Source organism: Bombina bombina, chromosome 2, assembly GCF_027579735.1.
Source record: "Bombina bombina isolate aBomBom1 chromosome 2, aBomBom1.pri, whole genome shotgun sequence".
In the NCBI taxonomy this organism is placed as follows: Eukaryota; Metazoa; Chordata; class Amphibia; order Anura; family Bombinatoridae; genus Bombina; species Bombina bombina.
The window spans coordinates 915,675,376-915,700,747 of record NC_069500.1 but is presented as its reverse complement, the minus strand read 5'-3'; the positions used below and the strand labels follow the sequence as shown (position 1 = coordinate 915,700,747).

At 39.0% G+C, this 25,372-nt stretch overlaps 1 protein-coding gene across 1 annotated transcript in view; it reads left to right on the top strand.

Moving 5' to 3' along the window:
- The window catches only part of LOC128649836 (serum albumin), a 36,608-nt gene that overhangs the window by 6,119 nt on the left and 5,117 nt on the right, over window positions 1-25,372 (top strand). The window contains exons 4-11 of the mRNA XM_053703317.1: window positions 6,489-6,697; window positions 7,805-7,937; window positions 11,498-11,595; window positions 11,939-12,068; window positions 13,891-14,105; window positions 15,945-16,077; window positions 16,555-16,652; window positions 25,015-25,153. Of these exons, the coding sequence (XP_053559292.1) occupies window positions 6,489-6,697; window positions 7,805-7,937; window positions 11,498-11,595; window positions 11,939-12,068; window positions 13,891-14,105; window positions 15,945-16,077; window positions 16,555-16,652; window positions 25,015-25,153 (1,155 nt within the window). The remainder of the gene's footprint in view (window positions 1-6,488; window positions 6,698-7,804; window positions 7,938-11,497; window positions 11,596-11,938; window positions 12,069-13,890; window positions 14,106-15,944; window positions 16,078-16,554; window positions 16,653-25,014; window positions 25,154-25,372) is intronic.

Sequence of the window (25,372 nt, the reverse complement as noted above, 5' to 3'; positions counted from 1 at the left end):
TCAGTTTTACAAACTTTGCTTCCTATGGAGGTGGTGAAGTAAGTTTGTGCTAGATTCTACGTTGATATGCGCTCCGCAGCAGGTTGGGGCCCGGTTTTCCTCTCAGCGTGCAGTGAATGTCAGAGGGATGTGAGGAGAGTATTGCCTATTTGAATTCAATGATCTCCTTCTACGGGGTCTATTTCATAGGTTCTCTGTTATCGGTCGTAGAGATTCATCTCTTACCTCCCTTTTCAGATCGACGATATACTCTTATATATATACCATTACCTCTGCTGATTTTCGTTTCAGTACTGGTTTGGCTTTCTACAACATGTAGATGAGTGTCCTGGGGTAAGTAAGTCTTATTTTCTGTGACACTCTAAGCTATGGTTGGGCACTTTTTTATAAAGTTCTAAATATATGTATTCAAACATTTATTTGCCTTGACTCAGGATGTTCAACATTCCTTATTTCAGACAGTCAGTTTCATATTTGGGATAATGCATTTGAATAAATCAATTTTTTTTTTCTTACCTTAAAATTTGACTTTCCCTGTGGGCTGTTAGGATCGCGGGGGCTGAAAATGCTTCATTTTATTGCGTCATTCTTGGCGCGGACTTTTTTGGCGCAAATTTTTTTTTCTGTTTCCGGCGTCATACGTGTCGCCGGAAGTTGCGCCATTTTTTACGTTCTTTTGCCCCAAAGGTGTCGGCGTTCTGGATGTGGCTAAAAAAATATGGGCGTCACTATTGTCTCCACATTATTTAAGTCTCATTATTTATTGCTTCTGGTTGCTAGAAGCTTGTTCACTGGCATTTTTTCCCATTCCTGAAACTGTCATTTAAGGAATTTGATCAATTTTGCTTTATATGTTGTCTTTTCTATTACATATTGCAAGATGTCCCACGTTGAAACTGAGTCAGAAGATACTACTGGAAAATCGCTGCCTGGTGCTTGATCTACCAAAGCTAAGTGTATCTGCTGTAAACTTTTGGTAGCTGTTCCTCCAGCTGTTGTTTGTATTGAATGTCATGACAAACTTGTTAATGCAGATAATATTTCCTTTAGTAAAGTTACATTACCTGTTGCTGTTCCGTCAACATCTAATACTCAGAGTGTTCCTGATAACATAAGAGATTTTGTTTCTAAATCCATTAAGAAGGCTATGTCTGTTATTCCTCCTTCTAGTAAACGTAAAAAGTCTTTTAAAACTTCTCATTTTTCAGATGAATTTTTAAATGAACATCATCATTCTGATACTGATAATGGTTCTTCTGGTTCAGAGGATTCTGTCTCAGAGGTTGATGCTGATAAATCTTCATATTTATTTAAAATGGAATTTATTTGTTCTTTACTTAAAGAAGTCCTAATTGCATTAGAAATTGAGGATTCTAGTCCTCTTGATACTAATCTAAACGCTTAGATAAGGTTTTTAAATCTCCTGTAGTTATTCCAGAAGTGTTTCCTGTCCCTGGTGCTATTTCTGAAGTAATTTCCAGGGAATGGAATAATTTGGTTAATTCATTTACTCCTTCTAAACGTTTTAAGCAATTATATCCTGTGCCGTCTGACAGATTAGAATTTTGGGACAAAATCCCTAAGGTTGATGGGACTGTCTCTACTCTTGCTAAGCGTACTACTATTCCTACGGCAGATGGTACTTCCTTTAAGGATCCTTTAGATAGGAAAATTGAATCATTTCTAAGAAAAGCTTACTTGTGTTCAGGTAATCTTCTTAGACCTGCTATATCTTTAGCGGATGTTGCTGCAGCTTCAACTTTTTGGTTAGAAGCTTTAGCGCAACAAGTAACAGATCATAATTTTCATAGCATTATTATTCTTCTACAACATGCTAATAATTTTATTTGTGATGCCATCTTTGATATCATTAGAATTGATGTCAGGTATATGTCTCTAGCTATTTTAGCTAGAAGAGCTTTATGGCTTAAAACTTGGAATGCTGATATGTCTTCTAAGTCTACTCTGCTTTCCCTTTCTTTCCAGGGTAATAAATTATTTGGTTCTCAGTTGGATTCTATTATCTCAACTATTACTGGAGGGAAAGGAACTTTTTTACCACAGGATAAAAAATCTAAAGGTAAATTTAGGTCTAATAATCGTTTTCGTTCCTTTCGTCACAACAAGGAACAAAAGCCTGATCCTTCATCCTCAGGAGCGGTATCAGTTTGGAAACCATCTCCAGTCTGGAATAAATCCAAGCCTTTTAGAAAACCAAAGCCAGCTCCTAAGTCCACATGAAGGTGCGGCCCTCATTCCAGCTCAGCTGGTAGGGGGCAGATTACGTTTTTTCAAAGAAATTTGGATCAATTCCGTTCACAATCTCTGGATTCAGAACATTGTTTCAGAAGGGTACACAATTGGCTTCAAGATAAGGCCTCCTGCAAAGAGATTTTTTCTTTCCCGTGTCCCAGTAAACCCAGCGAAGGCTCAAGCATTTCTGAAATGTGTTTCAGATCTAGAGTTGGCTGGAGTAATTATGCCAGTTCCAGTTCTGGAACAGGGGCTGGGGTTTTATTCAAATCTCTTCATTGTACCAAAGAAGGAGAATTCCTTCAGACCAGTTCTGGATCTAAAAATATTGAATCGTTAAGGATACCAACATTCAAGATGGTAACTGTAAGGACTATCCTGCCTTTTGTTCAGCAAGGGCATTATATGTCTACAATAGATTTACAGGATGCATATCTGCATATTCCGATTCATCCAGATCACTATCAGTTTCTGAGATTCTCTTTCCTAGACAAGCATTACCAGTTTGTGGCTCTACCGTTTGGCCTAGCAACAGCTCCAAGAATTTTTACAAAGGTTCTCGGTGCCCTTCTGTCTGTAATCAGAGAACAGGGTATTGTGGTATTTCCTTATTTGGACGATATCTTGGTACTTGCTCAGTCTTCACATTTAGCAGAATCTCATACGAATCGACTTGTGTTGTTTCTTCAAGATCATGGTTGGAGGATCAATTTACCAATAAGTTCATTGATTCCTCAGGAAGGGTAACCTTTTTAGGTTTCCAGATGGATTCAGTGTCCATGACTCTGTCTTTGACAGACAAGAGACGTCTAAAATTGATATCAGCTTGTCAAAATCTTCAGTCACAATCATTCCCTTCGGTAGCTTTATGCATGGAAATTCTAGGTCTTATAACTGCAGCATCGGACGCGATCCCCTTTGCTCGTTTTCACATGCGACCTCTTCAGCTCTGTATGCTGAACCAGTGGTGCAGGGATTACACAAAGATATCTCAATTAATATCTTTAAAACCGAGTGTACGACACTCTCTGACGTGGTGGACAGATCACCATCGTTTAGTTCAAGGGGCTTCTTTTGTTCTTCCGACCTGGACTGTAATTTCAACAGATGCAAGTCTGACAGGTTGGGGAGCTGTTTGGGGGTCTCTGACAGCACAAGGGGTTTGGGAATCTCAGGAGGTGAGATTACCAATCAATATTTTGGAACTCCGTGCAATTTTCAGAGCTCTACAGTCATGGCCTCTTCTAAAGAGAGAATCGTTCATTTGTTTTCAGACAGACAATGTCACAACTGTGGCATACATCAATCATCAAGGAGGGACTCACAGTCCTCTGGCTATGAAAGAAGTATCTCGAATTCTGGTATGGGCGGAATCCAGCTCCTGTCTAATTTCTGCGGTTCATATCCCAGGTATAGACAATTGGGAAGCGGATTATCTCAGTCGCCAAACGTTACATCCGGGCGAATGGTCTCTTCACCCAGAGGTATTTCTTCAGATTGTTCAAATGTGGGGACTTCCAGAAATAGATCTGATGGCTTCTCATCTAAACAAGAAACTTCCCAGGTATCTGTCCAGATCCAGGGATCCTCAAGCGGAAGAAGTGGATGCATTGTCACTTCCTTGGAAGTATCATCCTGCCTATATCTTTCCGCCTCTAGTTCTTCTTCCAAGAGTAATCTCCAAGATTCTGAAGGAATGCTCGTTTGTTCTGCTGGTAGCTCCAGCATGGCCTCACAGGTTTTGGTATGCGGATCTTGTCCGGATGGCCTCTTGCCAACGTGGACTCTTCCGTTAAGACCAGACCTTCTGTCACAAGGTCCTTTTTTCCATCAGGATCTCAAATCCTTAAATTTAAAGGTATGGAGATTGAACGCTTGATTCTTAGTCAAAGAGGTTTCTCTGACTCTGTGATTAATACTATGTTACAGGCTCGTAAATCTGTATCTAGGGAGATATATTATAGAGTCTGGAAGACTTATATTTCTTGGTGTCTTTCTCATCATTTTTTCTGGCATTCTTTTAGAATTCTGAGAATTTTACAGTTTCTTCAGGATGGTTTGGATAAAGGTTTGTCTGCAAGTTCCTTGAAAGGACACATCTCTGCTCTTTCTGTTCTTTTTCACAGAAAGATTGCTAATCTTCCTGATATTCATTGTTTTGTACAAGCTTTGGTTCGTATAAAACCTGTCATTAAGTCAATTTCTCCTTCTTGGAGTTTGAATTTGGTTCTGGGGGCTCTTCAAGCTCCTCCGTTTGAACCTATGCATTCATTGGACATTAAATTACTTTCTTGGAAAGTTTTGTTCCTTTTTGCCATCTCTTCTGCCAGAAGAGTTTCTGAATTATCTTGTGAGTCTCCTTTTCTGATTTTTCATCAGGATAAGGCGGTGTTGCAAACTTCTTTTAAATTTTTACCTAAGGTTGTGAATTCCAACAACATTAGTAGAGAAATTGTGGTTCCTTCATTATGTCCTAATCCTAAGAATTCTAAGGAGAAGTCATTACATTCTTTGGATGTAGTTAGAGCTTTGAAATATTATGTTGAAGCTACTAAGAATTTCCGAAAGACTTCTAGTCTATTTGTTATCTTTTCCGGTTCTAAGAAAGGTCAGAAGGCCTCTGCCATTTCTTTGGCATCTTGGTTGAAATCTTTAATTCATCATGCTTATGTCGAGTCGGGTAAAACTCCGCCTCAAAGGATTACAGCTCATTCTACTAGGTCTGTTTCTACTTCCTGGGTGTTTAGGAATGAAGCTTCGGTTGATCAGATTTGCAAAGCAGCAACTTGCTCTTCTTTGCATACTTTTACTACTTTTTCTTCTTCTGAAGCTGTTTTTGGTAGAAAAGTACTTCAGGCAGCTGTTTCAGTTTGAATCTTCTGCTTATAATTTCAGTTTTTTTCATTATAAAATTTAAACTTTATTTTGGGTGTGGATTATTTTTCAGCGGAATTGGCTGTCTTTATTTTATCCCTCCCTCTCTAGTGACTCTTGCGTGGAAAGATCCACATCTTGGGTAGCCATTATCCCATACGTCACTAGCTCATGGACTCTTGCTAATTACATGAAAGAAAACATAATTTAAGTTCTTACATAAATTATGTTTTTTTAACTAGCCGTATATCTTTTCTCTTACAAATTTTGCTTACATATGTATATGAGCTGTGACCTCAAACAGATAATCAGTAGGAGGTCTACTGAGACTACATAACACCATGCTAAAATCAAACACAGGAAAGAGGCGCCGTATGTGTGAATCTGAAGAAGCCAACGACAAATATAAGACATGTGCAGGGTACTCACAATGTGAAAAGGCACTCCAATGTGCCTATAGGGGCAGGCTGGTATTCACAGCAAACCAGCTGGCTGAACCGGCTAACCAGGATACCCAAGGTAGAGGACTCTATGTCTTGATGGACTGTGTATACTGGATCCAGCAATGTGGGAACAGGAGAAGGTGTCCCACATCAGACCGGTCCTATACTAACCAGTTTCCACACTGCAGCAAGTCATGTCTACACAGTGTGTAGACATGACTTGCTGCAGTGTGGAAACTGGTTAGTATAGGACCGGTCTGATGTGGGACACCTTCTCCTGTTCCCACATTGCTGGATCCAGTATACACAGTCCATCAAGACATAGAGTCCTCTACCTTGGGTATCCTGGTTAGCCGGTTCAGCCAGCTGGTTTGCTGTGAATACCAGCCTGCCCCTATAGGCACATTGGAGTGCCTTTTCACATTGTGAGTACCCTGCACATGTCTTATATTTGTCGTTGGCTTCTTCAGATTCACACATACGGCGCCTCTTTCCTGTGTTTGATTTTAGATTTATAACCTTTGGAGGGTGAAGATCGAGTGCTGCCTCCAGTCCAATAGAAGACAGATACCTATACCAGATTGGGTTATCCTGGACTTTGTATATTTGTCTATCATCCTGATCTAGGATTGGGTATAATATTGTGAATACACACACTTACATTGTATCTATGTTATATTAGTACTTTGTTGATTGTTTGTCTGAAACATCCATATATGGTCACGTGGGCCTACATATATATTCTACACCGTTCTTAGTAGCGCCCCCTATTGGGTTATTCCCTTTGTTCTTATAACACCATGCTGCCCACTTGCTCTAGCAGTCATTTTACAGTTGTTTGTCTCTTTTAGGGACCACATTGTACATTGTTTCCAATAATAAAGGACTAAAAGTTAATATCACTGTTTTCCCTTCTAGACAACCTTGTTCCTGAACCGTATTTGTGCAGTCCCAGAACTAGGTGCAACATATGAATGGAGCACAGAATGTTGTGCAAAATCTGATCCTGAGAGACATCAGTGTTTTAGGGCTCACAGAAACCCTGCCCCAGGAACTCACGATAAGAGACCAGAAACTGAAGAACTTTGCGAGTCTTACAAAAAGAATAAAGAAGATGTTCTGGCACAGTAAGAATAAATATTCCGTTTAAACTATTTAGCTATTATTTTTAATTTAAATGTATTTAGTTTTATAATACTCAGTATTTAAAGGGACATTAAATTGCTGGGTACACTTACATTAGCATGGTTTACCATACTATTGCATTTCCCCCTGTGTCTGCAGCTGTCTTTAAAGCCATTCTCTTATTTTACCTCATTACATAATCCAGCTGCTAAAGCTCTGCATTTTGTACTGGGTGCCGCCATCTTGTAGCACACGTATTGTTACATCATGTGACAGAAGCAGTGCACTTTCACAGATCTGTGATATTACTGACTTTTTGATAGCTGTACCTTGCACTTCAGTTTACCTATATAATAGAGAACAGATCACAGAGAAGGTTTCACAACCATTTGTGCCATGATTGCACAAGTTATTTGTAAAACATTTCAGTGAGAAACCTAAAGTTTGTGAAAAAGTTAACAATTTTTTTTATTTGTTCGAGTTTGGCGGTGAAAGGTTGGCATGAAATATACCAAAATGGGCCTAGATCAATATTGGGTTGTCTACTAAAAAAAATATATAGTTTTGATAGGTAAATAAAAAAAAAAAACAAGACTCTATTTCTGTTTAAATGTAGTGATGGCAAAAATGCTAAAAATGCTCTGGTCTTTTGAGGAAGTTTTAGTCTGAAATGCCTGGTCCTTAAGGGGTTAAAAAAACTTTCCAATATACTCTATTAACTAATTAACATTGTTCTCTTGGTATCTTCAGTTGAAAAGCATAGCTAGGTAGGCTCAAGAGCAGCAATGCGTTACTGAGCTAGCTGCTTATTGGTGGCCACACATAAATACTTCTTGTCATTGGCTCACCAGATATGTTCAGCTAGCTCCCAGTAATGCATAGCTGCACTTTTAACAAAGGATACCAAGAGAAGGAAGCTAATTTGAATAGTTGTTTAAAATCACATGCTATCTGAATAATGAAATAAATATTTTTCGGATTTGTGTACCTTAATATCTCTCTAACATTTCATTTCTGGTAAATAGTAAACATCTGCATTGTCTTACGGATTTCTATTGCCATAAACAATAACCAATTATTGCTTAAGATCATTGCTTTTGTACTTACAGTTATATCTATGAATTAGCTAGAGGACACCCAGTACTCTATTCACCAGCAATTCTGGGATTTGCTTACCAATTTAACGGTATATGCGCACATTGCTGTGAAGAGGAAGACAAAGCAACATGCTTCAAAGATAGGGTAATTCATTTCCTATTTTCATTTTTTATGTTTGTATAAATATTTTATAAACCACTACAGTATAAATCAGTACAAAAAGTAAAAAATGATGCATACTTTCATGGTGCAAATGAAATAGAATTATTTTAGATAAGATTTTGCTCTAAGTACATTTAGAGAAAAGCATCGCCCACTGTGTTGCAGTAGTACAGCCCCTGAAAAAACTTCTGCCAACCCCATTTGCTCCCTCCAAACTCTTTATATGCGCTTTATTGTCTGCCCGACTACTTCCTGTAAAATAATATCATGATTTATTTTGCCTGCTTTTGCTGTAAAATGCCTCTGAAAAGTGAGTTTGTTCTAGTTCCATCCCATTCCCTCATATTAAAGTATGGAAACATTTCCATGAGCCTGTAACATTCTCAACAGTGATTGGTTAGCTTAGAACACATGACAATTTTTATCCTAATTTGCGACATTAAAGAAGTCCAGAGACATGTATTCCTCCAGCCTCAAGAGGACTATGGGGGCGAATTATCAAGCTCCGAATGGAGCTTGATGCCCCTTTTTCCCCGTGAGCCTTCAGGCTCGCCGGAAACAGCAGTTATGAAGCAGCGGTCTAAAGACTCCATAACTTGCCCGCCTGCTCTGAGGCTGCGAACATCAATCCGCCCGATCCTATATGATCGGGCTGATTGACACCCCCTGCTAGCAGGCGAATAGCCCCGAATCTGCAGGGGGCGGCATTGCACAAGCAGTTCACCAGAACTGCTTGTGCAATGATAAATGCTGACAGCGTATGCTGTCGGCATTTATCGATGTGCGGCGGACATGATATGCTACATTGTATAATGTCTGTCCGCACTTTAATAAATCGGCCCCTATATCTGAACTGCTCTTGATTACCACAACCTTTTTAAATGGGCTTAGAAAATGTCAGGGCTAAATGATTTTTAAACATTTCGGCCTAGATTTAGAGTTCGGCGGTAGCCGTGAAAACCAGCGTTAGAGGCTCCTAACGCTGGTTTTGGCCGCCCGCTGGTATTTGGAGTCAGTGATTAAAGGGTCTAACGCTCACTTTTCAGCCGCGACTTTTCCATACCGCAGATCCCCTTACGTCAATTGCGTATCCTATCTTTTCAATGGGATCTTTCTAACGCCGGTATTTAGAGTCTTGGCTGAAGTGAGCGTTAGAGCTCTAACGACAAAACTCCAGCCGCCTGAAAATAGCAGGAGTTAAGAGCTTTCTGGGCTAACGCCGGTTCATAAAGCTCTTAACTACTGTACCCTAAAGTACACTAACACCCATAAACTACCTATGTACCCCTAAACATCGCCGACACTCGATTAAAATTTTTTAACCCCTAATCTGCCGACCGCCACCTACGTTATACTTATGTACCCCTAATCTGCTGTCCCTAACCCCGCCGACCCCTGTATTACATTTATTAACCCCTAACCTGCCCCCCACAACGTCGCCGCCAGCTACTTAAAATAATTAACCCCTAATCTTCCGACCGCAAAGCGCCGCCACCTACGTTATCCCTATGTACCCCTAATCTGCTGCCCCTAACACCGCCGACCCCTAGATTATATTTATTAACCCCTAATCTGCCCCCCACAACGTCGCCGACACCTGCCTACACTTATTAACCCCTAATCTGCCGAGCGGACCTGAGCGCTACTATAATAAAGTTATTAACCCCTAATCCGCCTCACTAACCCTATCATAAATAGTATTAACCCCTAATCTGCCCTCCCTAACATCGCCGACACCTACCTTCAATTATTAACCCCTAATCTGACGACCGGAGCTCACCGCTATTCTAATAAATGTATTAACCCCTAAAGCTAAGTCTAACCCTAACACTAACACCCCCCTAAATTAAATATAATTTACATCTAACGAAATTAATTAACTCTTATTAAATAACTTATTCCTATTTAAAGCTAAATACTTACCTGTAAAATAAATCCTAATATAGCTACAATATAAATTATAATTATATTATAGCTATTTTAGGATTAATATTTATTTTACAGGCAACTTGGTAATTATTTTAACCAGGTACAATAGCTATTTAATAGTTACCTAGTTAAAATAATAACAAATTTACCTGTAAAATAAATCCTAACCTAAGATATAATTAAACCTAACACTACACTATCAATAAATTAATTAAACACAATTCCTACAAATAAATACAATTAAATAAACTAGCTAAAGTACAAAAAATAAAAAAGAACTAAGTTACAAAAAATAAAAAAATATTTACAAACATAAGACAAATATTACAACAATTTTAAACTAATTACACCTACTCTAAGCCCCCTAATAAAATAACAAAGCCCCCCAAAATAAAAAAATCCCTACCCTATTCTAAATTAAAAAAGTTAAAAGCTCTTTTACCTTACCAGCCCTGAACAGGGCCCTTTGCGGGGCATGCCCCAAGAATTTCAGCTCTTTTGCCTGTAAAAAAAAACATACAATACCCCCCCCCAACATTACAACCCACCACCCACATACCCCTAATCTAACCCAAACCCCCCTTAAATAAACCTAACACTAAGCCCCTGAAGATCTTCCTACCTTGTCTTCACCATCCAGGTTCACTGATCCGTCCTGAAGAGCTCCTCCGATGTCCTGATCCAAGCCCAAGCGGGGGGCTGAAGAGGTCCATGATCCGGTCAAAGTCTTCATCCAAGCGGGGCAGAAGAGGATCTTCCATCCGATTGAAGTCATCATCCAGGCGGCATCTTCTATGGTCTTCCATCCGGAGCGAAGCGGCAGGATCCTGAAGACCTCCAGCGCGGAACATCCATCCGGCCCGACGACTGAACGACGAATGACTGTTCCTTTAAGGGACGTCATCCAAGATGGCGTCCCTCGAATTCCGATTGGCTGATAGGATTCTATCAGCCAATCGGAATTAAGGTAGGAATTTTCTGATTGGCTGATGGAATCAGCCAATCAGAATCAAGTTCAATCCGATTGGCTGATCCAATCAGCCAATCAGATTGAGCTCGCATTCTATTGGCTGTTCCGATCAGCCAATAGAATGCGAGCTCAATAAGTGTAAGGATAGGGGTGTTTAGACTCGGGGTACATGTTAGAGTGTTAGGTGCAGACGTAGGAAGTTTTTCCCCATAGGAAACAATGGGGCTGCGTTAGGAGCTGAACGCTGCTTTTTTGCAGGTGTTAGGTTTTTTTTCAGCTCAAACAGCCCCATTGTTTCCTATGGGGGAATCGTGCACGAGCACGTTTTTGAGGCTGGCCGCGTCCGTAAGCAACTCTGGTATCGAGAGTTGCATTTGCGGTAAAAATGCTCTACGCTCCTTTTTTGGAGCCTAACGCAGCATTTGTTTGAACTCTCGATACCAGAGTTAAATTTATGGTGCGGCCAGAAAAAAGCCCGCGGAGCGTTAACAGCCCTTCTACCGCAAAACTCCAAATCTAGGCCTTCATTTGCAATGTGGTTACTAATAAATGATATGGAATTAATGTCCCTATAAAAAAAATTCAAAATCTTATTATAGACAATTTATTTAGTATTTTGTTTTTTACTTTGTTTTCATTCTAGATGACACAACTTAAACAAGCACTACATATAGTTGAAGCTCAGCAGAAAGAGTCCTGTCAAATTCTGGACGATTTTGGAGTTCGAGTTCTCCAGGCTTTGTAAGTCTCTATATTTTCTGTTTTAATACAGTAAAACAGTAGGTTATTAAGCTACGCTGTCGCTGATTAAAATTAACAAAAAAAAATATAACATGAGCGAAGTATAGAGAGAGTCTAGTACAAATATCATTGCCTACATTTAGAATCGACTGAGTGTATAAAGAAAACAACTTATATATTATCTTATGTTAGTGGTTTTCAGCTGTTTTTCCAAGCGTTTCTAGCTTTCTCTCTCCTTTAAGGAATGTAACTTAGAAATCACTTTTGTATTTCCAACAAATATTGCCAAAAAAGCACTTTATATATGGTAGAGGTAAAAAAAATTTTTTTTTTGTCTTTATAGTAAACTGGTTAAAATAAGCAAAATGAATCCCAAAGCAACATTTGAAATAGTACAAAAACTAACACGTGAAGTTACACATTTGAATGAGGACTGCTGCCATGGAGATATGCTGGAGTGTATGATTGAAAGGGTAATTATTATTCCAAATATGACACATAATACACAACAGTCAATACAAAAATATCTATTTAATCAATTTATAGGTACATAAAAGTGCAAAAAGAAAAGTTTCTAATATGGTAGATTATTTTATTATTGCACTATCCCTGCTGATGGGTTAAATACATAGTTAAAGCTAGCTCCAGTGCAGAAATGCACTACTGGGAGTAAGCTGAACACATCTGGTTAGCAAATGACAAGAGGTATTTGTCTGTGGCTATCAATCATCAGCTAGCCCCATTAGGGATTTACTGCTCCCGAGCCTACCTAGGTCTACTTTTTAACAAATTATATCAAGAGAAAGGAAATTGTATAACAGAAGTAAATAGAAAAGTCTCTTAAAATTCCAATCTTTATTTTAACTATGAACGTTTCATTTTGACTATCATGTACATTGTACCTGAATAATGAAAGGAAAATGTAAGGTTTCATGTCCCTTTAAGGGCTGGCTCAAGACACTGTGCTGCCTGGGTCCAAGAATTAATTGGTGACCCCCAACTCTCTATCCACTAAAATATAAATCCAACCATTAGAATTTCAAAGAATAATGCTCAGCAGCTAGAAATTCCTCACAAGAGCTGGCACCCTTATGAGGGCAATTTCTCTTAAAACCCATTATTGTCCATAATATGTTGCCTGCATGTGCTACTCCTGTGAAATGCTATCTAGTTCCTGTGGTCCCGGGCCATTCATACTAGCTGCTCTGTTGATTTAGGGCATAATCCTCTAAATAATTCCTTTTACACCTGCAGCTGTAAGTAAAACTATCAAAATGTGTGAATAGAGAACTCTGGTAAACAGCCAACAAAACATATATATAGCAAGAGAAATATTGTTAAAGGTCTTTGCAAAGGCTTGAATAAAATGAAACAATGAGTTCTTAGGGATATTAAACACTAAACAGATTTAATGCACCTCCATCTAAATTTGGTGCCACCATTTTCGGTTACTCTGCAGGTATCTGAAGGAGAGTTACTGCACATGTGCAAACTCATCAGCCCTTAAAGGGACAGTATAGTCAAAAATAGACATTCATGATTCAGACAGAGAATACCATTTTAAACAACTTTCCAATTTACTTCTATTATTTAATTAGATTCCTTCTCTTGTTATCCTTTGCTAAAATGTTTATCAAGGTAAGCTCAGGAGCAGCAAAAAACCTAGGCTCTAGCTGCTGATTGGTGGCTGCATTGGCTCACCCCATGAGGTATCTTTATGAAACAACGAATGCTGCCTATTCCGTGCAAGCCTTCCGCTGCTCCTTAACTCATCCGCCACCACTGAGGTGGCGGACAGCAATCATCCCAATCAGATACGATCGATATAATTGACACCCCCTGCCAGCGACCGATTGGCTGCAAAGGTGCCGGGGGTGGTATTGCACAAGCATTTCACTAGAAATACTTGGGAAATGTTTAATTACCGACAGCGTATGCTGTCTGCATTTAGCGATGTCGGGCGGACATGATCCGCTATAGCAGATCATGTTCTTCGGACAGTTGTTAAATCTACCCCATGTGTTCAGTTAGAAACCAGTAGTGTGTTGCTGCTCCTTCAACAAATGATACCAAAAGAATTAAGCAAATTTGATAATAGAAGTAAATTGGACAGTTGTTTAAAATTGTATGTTCTACCTAAATCATGAAAGAAAAAGGTTGTGTTTCGTGTCCCTTTCAATGCAATAAAAGTATAATTTCAACATGCCAGCAATAATGCAGGAGATAACCTCAATACAATGCATATACAATGTATTTAGTGTTTAATTTCCCTTTACTATTTCCCTTACTTGACAGATGGAGCTCACTGAACACACATGTGAACACCATGAAGATATATCAACCAAATTAAAAACCTGCTGTGAAAAGCCCCTCATCGAACGTACAAGCTGCATTGTCAACCTGGAAAATGATGATATTCCAGAGGATCTACCCAAGAATTGGAAAACAGTTATTGAGGACTCTGAGGTTTGCAAATCATTTGCTGCTGACAAGTATTTCTTCATGTTAGAGTAAGGATAACTTTCTAAATCAATTCTAATTTATATATATTGAGTTTGTACTAGCTGTTTTTTGAGCTGCCTGCTTTTCTTGTAATTTAAATCTAAAAAATGTTTTATATTTAACGGCCATAAACCTGACCCTCATACACGCAGCACAGTATTTGCTTGATATGTTTTGTAGATGAGATAAACAATACTTAATATGATTCCCAATGGGTGTGTCTCTGGAATGCAAAACAATGCATATATTATCAATAAAGTTACAGTTTTAAATGCTTAACATCTTTTTTTTTTAAAGCAGATATTTTTAAATGGAGTGAGCATTTTGAATGTGTCAAAGTAATAGTTAAATAAAGCAATGCACTACTGGGGCCTATCTCAGTACATCTGGTGAACCAATAACATGAGGCATATGTGTGTATTCACCAATCACCAGCTAATTCCCTGTAGTGCATTTCTACTTCTAAACCTACCTAGGTATGCTTTTCAACAAAGGTTACCAAATGATCAAAGCAAGTTTTAAAATAGAAGTAAATTGAAACATCTCTAGTCTTAAAGGGATATTAAACCCAAATTTTGTCTTTCATTATTCAGATAGAGAATGCAATTTTAAGCAACTTTCTAATTTACTTCTACTATCAATTTTGGTATCTTTATTTGAAAAAGCAATAATGTAAGCTTAGGAGCTGGTCCATTTTTGGTTCAGAACCCTGGTTAGTGATTGGTGGCTACATTGGCTACACCAATCGACCAGCGCTATCTAGGTGCTGAACCAAAAATGGGCCGGCTCCTAAGCTAAAATTCCTGCTTTTCAAATAAAGACATCAAGAGAACGAAGAAAAACTGATAATAGGCGTAAATTAGAAACTTGCTTAAAATTGCCTGCTCTATCTAAACCATTAAAGAAAAAAAATGGGTTTAATATCCCTTTAAAATTGCATGTTCTGTCTGATTCATTGAAAGTTTAAAGGGACATGAAACCCAAAATTTTTGTTTCATGATTCAGACAGAGAAAATGATTTTAAACTTTCTAATTTACTTGTATAACAAATTTGCTTCAGTCTCTTGGTATCCTTTGTATATAAAATGAAACAACTTTGCAATATATTTCCATTATTTATTTTGCCTCCTTTTCATTTAACTTTGAAAATGTAGCAATTTCCAATACTCAGAACTTCAAATGCACCTGGTAACATATTTAGGCTAATCCTGCTACATATACTGTATGTCCCTAATTGGTTTGAACTAATAAAAACAGCAAATAAATGCATTTTATACTAACTTTAACCGTGGCTAGCCTGGTAGTCTTGAGACTAAAGCCCAGATTGGCTCCTCTAAATAAGGTAAATAGTGAGTTTGGCTATTAAAAAATAAATGTAGAAAAAAAAGAAGTAAATTTGTTTTAAAAACATTAAGACTTGGAGGATATGTTATTTTATAGCAACATAGAAATATCCTGTAATTACAAGGTGTTTACTGTCCCTTTAAACTCAAAACTGAACTTACTACAAATTAATTAATTTCTTTAATTAATGAAAATAAAACAGCATTCAAAATATATATTCAATATTTATTTTACTGCAATGTTCCTGTCCCAGCTATAGACCACAGCAGAGCACAAAGCCATTTAAAGGTAGCTCTTAAATTGTCACAATCAATTGAGATGCAATAAGCATACTTACCAAGGGTTTCAAGTGGATTATTTCTGATTTGCAAAACTCTACACTGTGCTAACAAAACAAAAACACAAACATATCTATTGCAATGTAGTGCTCAATTGCTGATGTATGCTAAATACAGGTAATATAACATACTTTCTATAACAAAGGGAATGATATATTGTTGCAGATTTCTGTATGAATATGCAAGAAGACACCCTGAGTTATCTGATCAGCTGCTCCTGAGAATAGCCAAAGTATATGAAGAACAATGTGAAAAATGCTGTGAACTTGAAAACTCTCTTGAATGCCTTAAGGACGCGGTATGATAATTTCCAATAAAACAAAGCTTCATTAATACATTTATAGGAACATTTGTATAGAAATAAACATGCTCTAATTACTTGTGATGTAACTATTTTATTAGTGAGTTTGTTTAACTATTTGTTCAACCCTTGCAGAAAACACATAGGTAAAGTCCCATTCCGGAACTGCAAGCCTTGAAGCTCCCAAACACCTTTTGCTTTTGTATAACAATTGTGCCTATAAAACTACTACTAGGCCAGAAAGCTAATTCTGTAATCTTCACATGCTGCAAAACAAATACCTGGTTTAGGAAATTTTCAGCATTATGAAAACGTAGGTTGCAGATTTTGCTTTTGACCTTATTAGGTGTTGTTGGACTAAACACAATAAAAAAAAAAAAAAAAACAAGATATGTTTGTCCTTTTGGGTCATTGTAAGTTTAAGCTTTTTAATACATTTCTTAATAAGAGGCTTTTCCCCCCACAAACAAACAGGAACACATACTAGCACAGGCAATCCAGGAAAGCAATGCATTGGTGGAAAAGAACTGTGCAGTCCAGCACAAATTGGGAGAATATTTGTTCCAAAATGTGTAAGTTTGTTTTAATAATTTTCCATAAAGTGTGTACTGTGAACAATATTTTAATGTTACTTATCACAAATATATTTTTCAAACAAGTTACTGCTATCAAAAAGTCTACAGTAAAAAGATAAAATGTAAAAAAATGTACTTATTTTTTTACACTCACCATTTGAAATGGCTAATAGTTCAAATTATAATAATATTGTTTTTTTTTATTTATATGTGAAATAATTATAATAAAGTATTAATAGTTAAAGGGACAGTCTACTTGAAAATAGTTATTGTTAAAAACAGATAATCCCTTTATTACCCATTCCACAGTTTTGCATAGCCAACACTGTTATATTAATATAGTTTTTAATTCTATGATTAACTGTATCTAATCCCCTGCAGACTGTCCTTTATCTGATTTTTACAAACTTGCATTTTATCCAACAAGTGCTGGCTCCTGAATAACCATTATCAATCTCTACGGGAGTGAGCACAATGCTATCTATATGGCACACATGAACTAGCACTGTCTGGCTGTAGTGCAAGATGTAAAAAGATCATATAAACACTGAAATAAGACACAGCCTGCAGGGCCTTAGAAAAATGTAAACTTAGAGGTTATAAAGTCTATTAATATAACAATGCCGGATATGCAAAGCTTTGTAATGGGTAATAAAGGCGTTATATATCTTTTTAAAAAATAAAAAAAAATCAAGTAGGCTGTCCCTTTAACTAACTAAAATTAACTATAGATTTTGTCCTATTTGTACATACTCTGTGATAAATTTCACTATATTTTCAACATGTACAATGTCTGATGGTGTTAAAGGGACAGTCTACACCAACATTTTTCTTATTTAAAAAGGTAGATAATCCCTTTATTACCCTTTCCCCAGTTTTGCATAACCAACACAGTTATATTAATACACTTTTTACCTCTGTGATTACCTTGTATCTAAGCCTTTGCAGACAGCCTCCTTATCTAAGTGCTTTTGACAGACATGCAGTGTAGTCAATCAGTGAATACTCCTAAATAACTTTACGGGAGTGAGCACAATGTTATCTATATGACACACATGAACTAGTAACGTTCAAAATGCTCTGAGCTAAGAGGCGGTTTTCAACGGTTTAGAAATCAGTTTGAGCCTAGCTAGGTTTAGCTTTTCAAAAATACCACCAAAGGAACAAAGCAAATTTGATGATAAAACAGAATTTATGCTTACCTGATAAATTACTTTCTCCAACGGTGTGTCCGGTCCACGGCGTCATCCATTACTTGTGGGATATTCTCCTCCCCTACAGGGAAAGGCAAGGAGAGCACACAGCAAGAGCTGTCCATATAGCTCCCCCTCTGGCTCCGCCCCCCAGTCATTCGACCGACGGTTAGGATAAAAAGGAGAAACTATAGGGTGCCGTGGTGACTGTAGTGTATAAAGAAAAAGAAAAAATTTTCAAACCTGATTAAAAAACCAGGGCGGGCCGTGGACCGGACACACCGTTGGAGAAAGTAATTTATCAGGTAAGCATAAATTCTGTTTTCTCCAACATTGGTGTGTCCGGTCCACGGCGTCATCCATTACTTGTGGGAACCAATACCAAAGCTTTAGGACACGGATGAAGGGAGGGAGCAAATCAGGCTACCTAAACAGAAGGCACCACGGCTTGCAAAACCTTTCTCCCAAAAACAGCCTCCGAAGAAGCAAAAATATAAAATTTGTAAAATTTGGCAAAAGTGTGCAGAGAAGACCAAGTCGCTGCCTTACATATCTGATTAGCAGAAGCCTAGTTCTTGAAGGCCCATGTGGAAGCCACAGCCCTAGTGGAGTGAGCTGTGATTCGTTCAGGAGGCTGCCGTCCGGCAGTCTCATAAGCCAATCGGATAATGCTTTTCAGCCAGAAAGAAAGAGAGGTAGCAATAGCTTTTTGTCCTCTCCTCTTACCAGAGTAAACGACAAACAAGGATGAGGTTTGTCTAAAATTCTTTGTTGCTTCTAAATAGAACTTTAAAGCACGGACTACATCTAAATTGTGTAACAAACGTTCCTTCTTTGAAACTGGATTCGGGCACAGAGAAGGAACAACTATTTCCTGGTTAATATTCTTGTTGGAAACAACTTTTGGAAGAAAACCAGGCTTGGTACGCAAAATAACCTTATCTGAATGGAACACCAGATAGGGTGGATCACACTGCAAAGCAGATAATTCAGAAACTCTTCTAGCAGAAGAAATAGCAACCAAAAACAGAACTTTCCAAGATAGCAACTTGATATCTATGGAATGTAAGGGTTCAAACGGAACCCCTTGAAGAACTGAAAGAACTAAATTTAGACTCCAAGGAGGAGTCAAGGGTCTGTAAACAGGTTTGATTCTGACCAAAGCCTGTACAAAAGCTTGTACCTCTGGCACAGCTGCCAGTCATTTGTATAACAAGACAGATAAAGCAGAAATCTGTCCTTTTAGAGAACTCGCTGACAATCCCTTATCCAAACCTTCTTGGAGAAAGGAGAGGATCTTAGGAATTTTAATCTTACTCCAGGAGAATCCCTTGGATTCACACCAACAGATATATCTTTTCCATATTTTATGGTAAATCTTTCTAGACACAGGTTTTCTGGCTTGGACCAGAGTATCTATCACTGAATCTGAAAACCCACGCTTGGATAAAATCAAACGTTCAATTTCCAAGCAGTCAGCTGCAGAGAAATTAGATTTGGATGTTCGAATGGACCTTGTACTAGAAGATCCTGTCTCAAAGGTAGCTTCCATGGTGGAGCCGATGACATATTCACCAGGTCTGCATACCAAGTCCTGCACGGCCACGCAGGAGCTATCAGAATCACTGAGGCCTTGAAGCCTGGGAAGGAGAGGGAACGGTGGAAACGCATAAGCTAGGTTGAACGACCAAGGCGCCACTAATGCATCCACTAGAGTGGCCTTGGGATCCCTGGATCTGGACCCGTAGCAAGGAACCTTGAAGTTCTGACGAGACGCCATCAGATCCATGTCAGGAATGCCCCATAATTGAGTCAACTGGGCAAACACCTCCGGGTGGAGTTCCCACTCCCCCGGATAGAAAATCTGACGACTCAGATAATCCGTCTCCCAGTTGTCTACTCCTGGGATGTGGATTGCAGATAGGTGGCAGGAGTGATCCTCCGCCCATTTGATGATCTTGGATACCTCTCTCATCGCCAAGGAACTCCTTGTTCCTCCCTAATGGTTGATGTAAGCTACAGTCGTCATGTTATCTGACTGGAATCTTATGTATCCGGCCTTCGCTAGATGAGGCCAAGCCCGGAGAGCATTGAATATCGCTCTCAGTTCCAGGATGTTGATCGGGAGAAGAGACTCTTCCCGAGACCATAAACCCTGAGTTTTCAGGGAATCCCAGACCGCGCCCCAGCCTGATAGACTGGCGTCGGTCATGACAATGACCCACTTTGGTCTGCAGAAACTCATTCCCTGAGACAGGTGATCCTGTCTACTGGAGCATGCACAGTTGTAATGGTCTTAGATGAATTCGAGCAAAAGGAACTATGTCCATTGCTGCAACCATCAACCCTACTACTTCCATGCACTGAGCTATGGAAGGCTGCAGAATAGAGAGAAGAACTTGACAAGCGTTTAGAAGCTTTGACTTTCTGACTTCTGTCAGGAAGATCTTCATTTCAAAAGAATCTATTATTGTTCCCAAAAAGGAAACTCTTGTCGACGAAGACAGGGAACTCTTTTCTATGTTCACCTTCCACCCGTGAGATCTGAGAAAGGCTAGAACAATGTCTGTATGATCCTTTGCCTTGGAAAGAGACGACGCTTGAATTAGAATGTCGTCCAGATAAGGTGCCACTGCAATGCCCCTTGGTCTTAGAACCGCCAGAAGGGACCCGAGCACCTTTGTGAAAATTCTGGGAGCAGTGGCTAGTCCGAATGGGAGAGCCACGGACTGATAATGTTTGTCCAGAAAGGCGACCCTTAGGAACTGATGATGATCTTTGTGGATAGGAATATGTAGATACGCATCCTTTAAATCCACGGTAGTCATATATTGACCCTCCTGGATTGTAGGTAAAATTGTTCGAATGGTTTCCATATTGAACGATGGAACTCTGAGAAATTTGTTTAGAATTTTTAAATCCAGAATTGGTCTGAAAGTTCCCTCTTCTTTGGGAACTACAAACAGATTTGAGTAAAAACCCCTGACCTTGTTCCACAGTTGGAACTGGGTGTATCACTCCCATCTTTAACAGGTCTTCTACACAATGTAAGAATGCCTGTCTACTTATTTGGTTTGAAGATAAGTGAGAAATGTGGAGCCTTCCCCTTGGGGGTAGTTCCTTGAATTCTAGAAGATAACCCTGAGAGACTATTTCTAGTGTCCAGGGATCCTGAACATATCTTGCCCAAGCCTGAGCAAAGAGAGAGAGTCTGTCCCCTACTAGATCCGGTCCCGGATCGGGGGCTACCCCTTCATGCTGTCTTGGTAGCAGCAGCAGGCTTCTTGGCCTGTTTACCCTTATTCCAGCCTTGCATTGGTTTCCAAGCTGGTTTTGTCTGGGAAGCGTTACCCTCTTGTCTAGGGCTGCCAAGTTAGAAGCCGGTCCGTTCCTGAAATTGTGAAAGGAACGAAAATTGGACTTATTCTTAGCCTTGAAAGGCCTATCCTGTGGGAGGGCATGGCCCTTTCCCCCAGTGATGTCTGAAATAATTTCTTTCAATTCTGGCCCAAAAAGGGTCTTACCTTTGAAAGGGATATTAAGCCATTTTGTCTTGGAAGATACATCCGCCGACCAAGACTTTAGCCAGAGCGCTCTGCGCGCCACAATTGCAAACCCTGAATTTTTCGCTGCAAATCTCGCTAACTACAAAGCGGCGTCTACAATAAAGGAATTAGCTAACTTAAGTGCGTGAATTCTGTCCATGACTTCCTCATACGGAGTCTCCCTACTGAGCGACTTTTCCAGTTCCTCGAACCAGAACCACGCCGCTGTAGTGACAGGAATAATGCACGAAATAGGTTGAAGGAGGTAACCTTGCTGTACAAAAATCTTTTTAAGCAAACCCTCCAATTTTTTATCCATACGATCTTTGAAAGCACAATTGTCCTCAATGGGAATGGTCGTGCATTTGGCTAGTGTAGAAACCGCCCCCTCGACCTTAGGGACTGTTTGCCATATGTCCTTCCTGGGGTCGACCATAGGGAACAATTTCTTAAATATAGGAGGAGGGACAAAAGGTATGCCGGCTTCTCCCACTCCTTATTCACTATGTCCGCCACCCGTTTAGGTATCGGAAAGGCATCAGGGTGCACCGGGACCTCTAGGAGCTTGTCCATCTTGCACAAGTTTTCTGGGATGACCAGATTGTCACAATCATCCAGAGTAGATAGCACCTCCTTAAGTAATGCGTGGAGATGCTCTGATTTAAATTTAAATGTCACAACATCAGGTTCTGCCTGCTGAGAAATTCTTCCTGTATCAGAAATTTCTCCATCTGAGAAACCCTCCCTCACTGCCACTTCAGACTGGTGTGAGGGTATGACAGAAAAATTATCATCAGCGCCCTCCTGCTCTACAGTGTTTAAAACAGAGCAATCGCGCTTTCTCTGAAATGCTGGCATTTTGGATAAAATATTAGCTATGGAGTTATCCATTACTGCCGTCAATTGTTGCATAGTAACAAGCATTGGCGCGCTAGAAGTACTAGGGGTCGCCTGCGCGGGCATAACTGGTATAGACACAGAAGGAGAAGATGTAGAACTATCTCTACTTCCTTCATCTGAGGAATCATCCTGGGCAACCTTACTATTTGTGACAATACTGTCCTTACTGTGTTTGGACGCTATGGCACAATTATCACATATATTTGAAGGGGGAACCACATTGGCTTCCATACATACAGAACATGATCTATCAGAAGGTACAGACATGTTAAACAGGCTTAAACTGGTTAATAAAGTACAAAAACCGTTTTAAAACAAAACCGTTACTGTCTCTTTAAATGTTAAACAGGGCACACTTTATTACTGAATATGTGAAAAACTATGAAGGAATTATCCAATCTTTACCAAATTTTCACCACAGTGTCTTAATGCATTCAAAGTATTGCACCCCAATTTTCAAGCTGTTAACCCTTAAAATGTGGAAACCGGAGCCGTTTGCAATTTTAACCCCACTACATTCCCAGCCACAGCCTTTGTTGTGACTTCAACTATCCCAGGGGGGTATTTCAAGCCTTCTAGGAACTTTTTCAGTGGACACCAGACCCTCTCACATGCATCTGCATGCACTGTACTTAAAAGAAATTGTGCAATAATGGCGCGAAAATGAGGCTCTGCCTAATACAGTGAAAGGCCCTTCCTGACTGGGAAGGTGTCTTAACTAGTGCCTGGCGATAAAAAACGTTCCCCAAATAATAAAAGTGTGAAATCCACTTCAAACTTTAAATAAATACTTAAATAAACAATCGATTTATCCCTTAAGAGTGTCCACCAGTTAATAGCCCATAATAAGCCCTTTATTCTTTCTAAGTCTAAGAAAATGGCTTACCGATCCCCATGAGGGAAAAATGACAGCCTTCCAGCATTACACAGTCTTGTTAGAAAATGGCTAGTCATACCTTGAGCAGAAAAGTCTGCAAACTGTTCCCCCCAACTGAAGTTCTCTCATCTCAACAGTCCTGTGTGGGAACAGCAATCGATTTTAGTTACTGCTGCTAAAATCATACTCCTCTTTTAAACAGAACTCTTCATCTCTTTCTGTTTCAGAGTAAATAGTACATACCAGCACTATTTTAAAATAACAAACTCTTGATAGAAGAAATAAAAAACTACAACTAACACCACAAACTCCTCACCATCCCCGTGGAGATGCTACTTGTTCAGAGCGGCAAGGAGAATGACTGGGGGGCGGAGCCAGAGGGGGAGCTATATGGACAGCTCTTGCTGTGTGCTCTCCTTGCCTTTCCCTGTAGGGGAGGAGAATATCCCACAAGTAATGGATGACGCCGTGGACCGGACACACCAATGTTGGAGAAAAGTAAATTGGAAAGATGTTTAAAATTGCATGCCCTGTCTGAATCATGAAAGTTTAGTTTTGACTTTACTGTTCCTTTATGCTTTAAAATGATTTAACTTATGTACAGTATATCCGGCCTAATAGCTAGGAGTTACCATGTGTCCCTTCATAGCTTATAACTCTGCATTCCTTATTCTCTTTCCATTTGCAACATATTTGCCCATTCGTATTCTATAAGAAATGTGTGTATAGCGCTTGAACTAAAACCACCACTTAAGCCTCCTCTATAATAACCTCCTCCAGGTTAAAAGTTTTAAAAGTAAAAAATGTGTAAATTAAAGGAGATTGAGGGGGATTAAGACACGAGTTGTAAAGTGTAAACTAGATATAATGTAAACTGATTGAAGTATGGGAGGCAGGTTTTACAATTTATACAGCCTTATAAAAAGTCTCAAATTCTGCCAACACCTAATAAAAACTAGAAAGGGAATTTTGTATAAAAATATTCTTTACTATTCAATTGTCACAAAACACATAAATATAATTGGACAAATAAAATAAAATACATATGACTTTAAAAAAAAACATTAATCACTTGCAGGTTTTGACACTGAAATGTCAAAAAGATTATTTGGACAACAAGATGTGAGAGCCCAGATTTAGAAGAATCGCAAATAATGCGTATAATTCAGTCCTTTGTAGGATCAAAATGATCAAGAGTTAATAAAAAGACATCTTTCCATTAAAATACTGATTTGTAAAATGGTAAAATTTCAAAACAATAATGATCTTGTAATATTGTGTTCAAGATATCGTTTTTGGTGCAGCAATAAAAAATGACAGTCTTTCTTTAAAAGATTGATGATATTTTCAAGATATCCCTTTATTTAAATTGCGGTGAAGTAGTAGGTGAAATAGTAGTGGCCAGCCACTATTAACCTCTAAAAAATTCCGCTCTAGGGAAGATGTTCAAGCACAATGTAACAATGTGTAGACAAACCAGACAGATCTGTACCTTTAGGTGAGCTTGTGTTGTGCCTGCTATGCATGTAATCTCACCCTTTCTTGAATGCGGCTGGATTCTGAATGGCTTCCGTAGTCAGTGCTTTTGTTGATGGCGGTTGCTGATACCGGTTTCTTCAAACTTGCGCAAGTTACCGTAGGGGACCGGTTAACTCCTCCTGCCCTTAGTACTTAAGTGTACGCAGGGAGCGATCAAATCTCCGGACTTGTTTCCAAACTCTCACGGATGACAGGTATTCTCCTCGATGGGATGGAAACAAAGAGTTTAAATTCAAAGTGGATACTCCTTTACACAGCTTCTACGCGTTTCACCCTAATTGCGGGCTTTCTCATTTGTATTCTAGGCTGCTGATACGCTACACCAAGAAGATACCGGGAGTAACAACCCAAAGTTTAATTCATATCACAAAGCACATGACAGAGGTTGGCGACAAATGCTGCGCACTACCGAATACACAGAAGATGCCATGTGCTGAAGGAGGAGTGAGTCATTATTTAATTATTCTCCTAGGAAACTTAATCTGGGAGATTCAGAAATGTTATTTTGTTTTCTTCTTTGTTAGTGAATGTATTAGCAAGCGCAACCCAGGTGCTGATCCAAAAATGTGCCGGCTCCTATGCTTACAATCATGCTTTTCAAATAAAGATCTAAAATGAAAATAAAATTGATAATAGGAGTAAATTAGAAAGTTGCTTAAAATT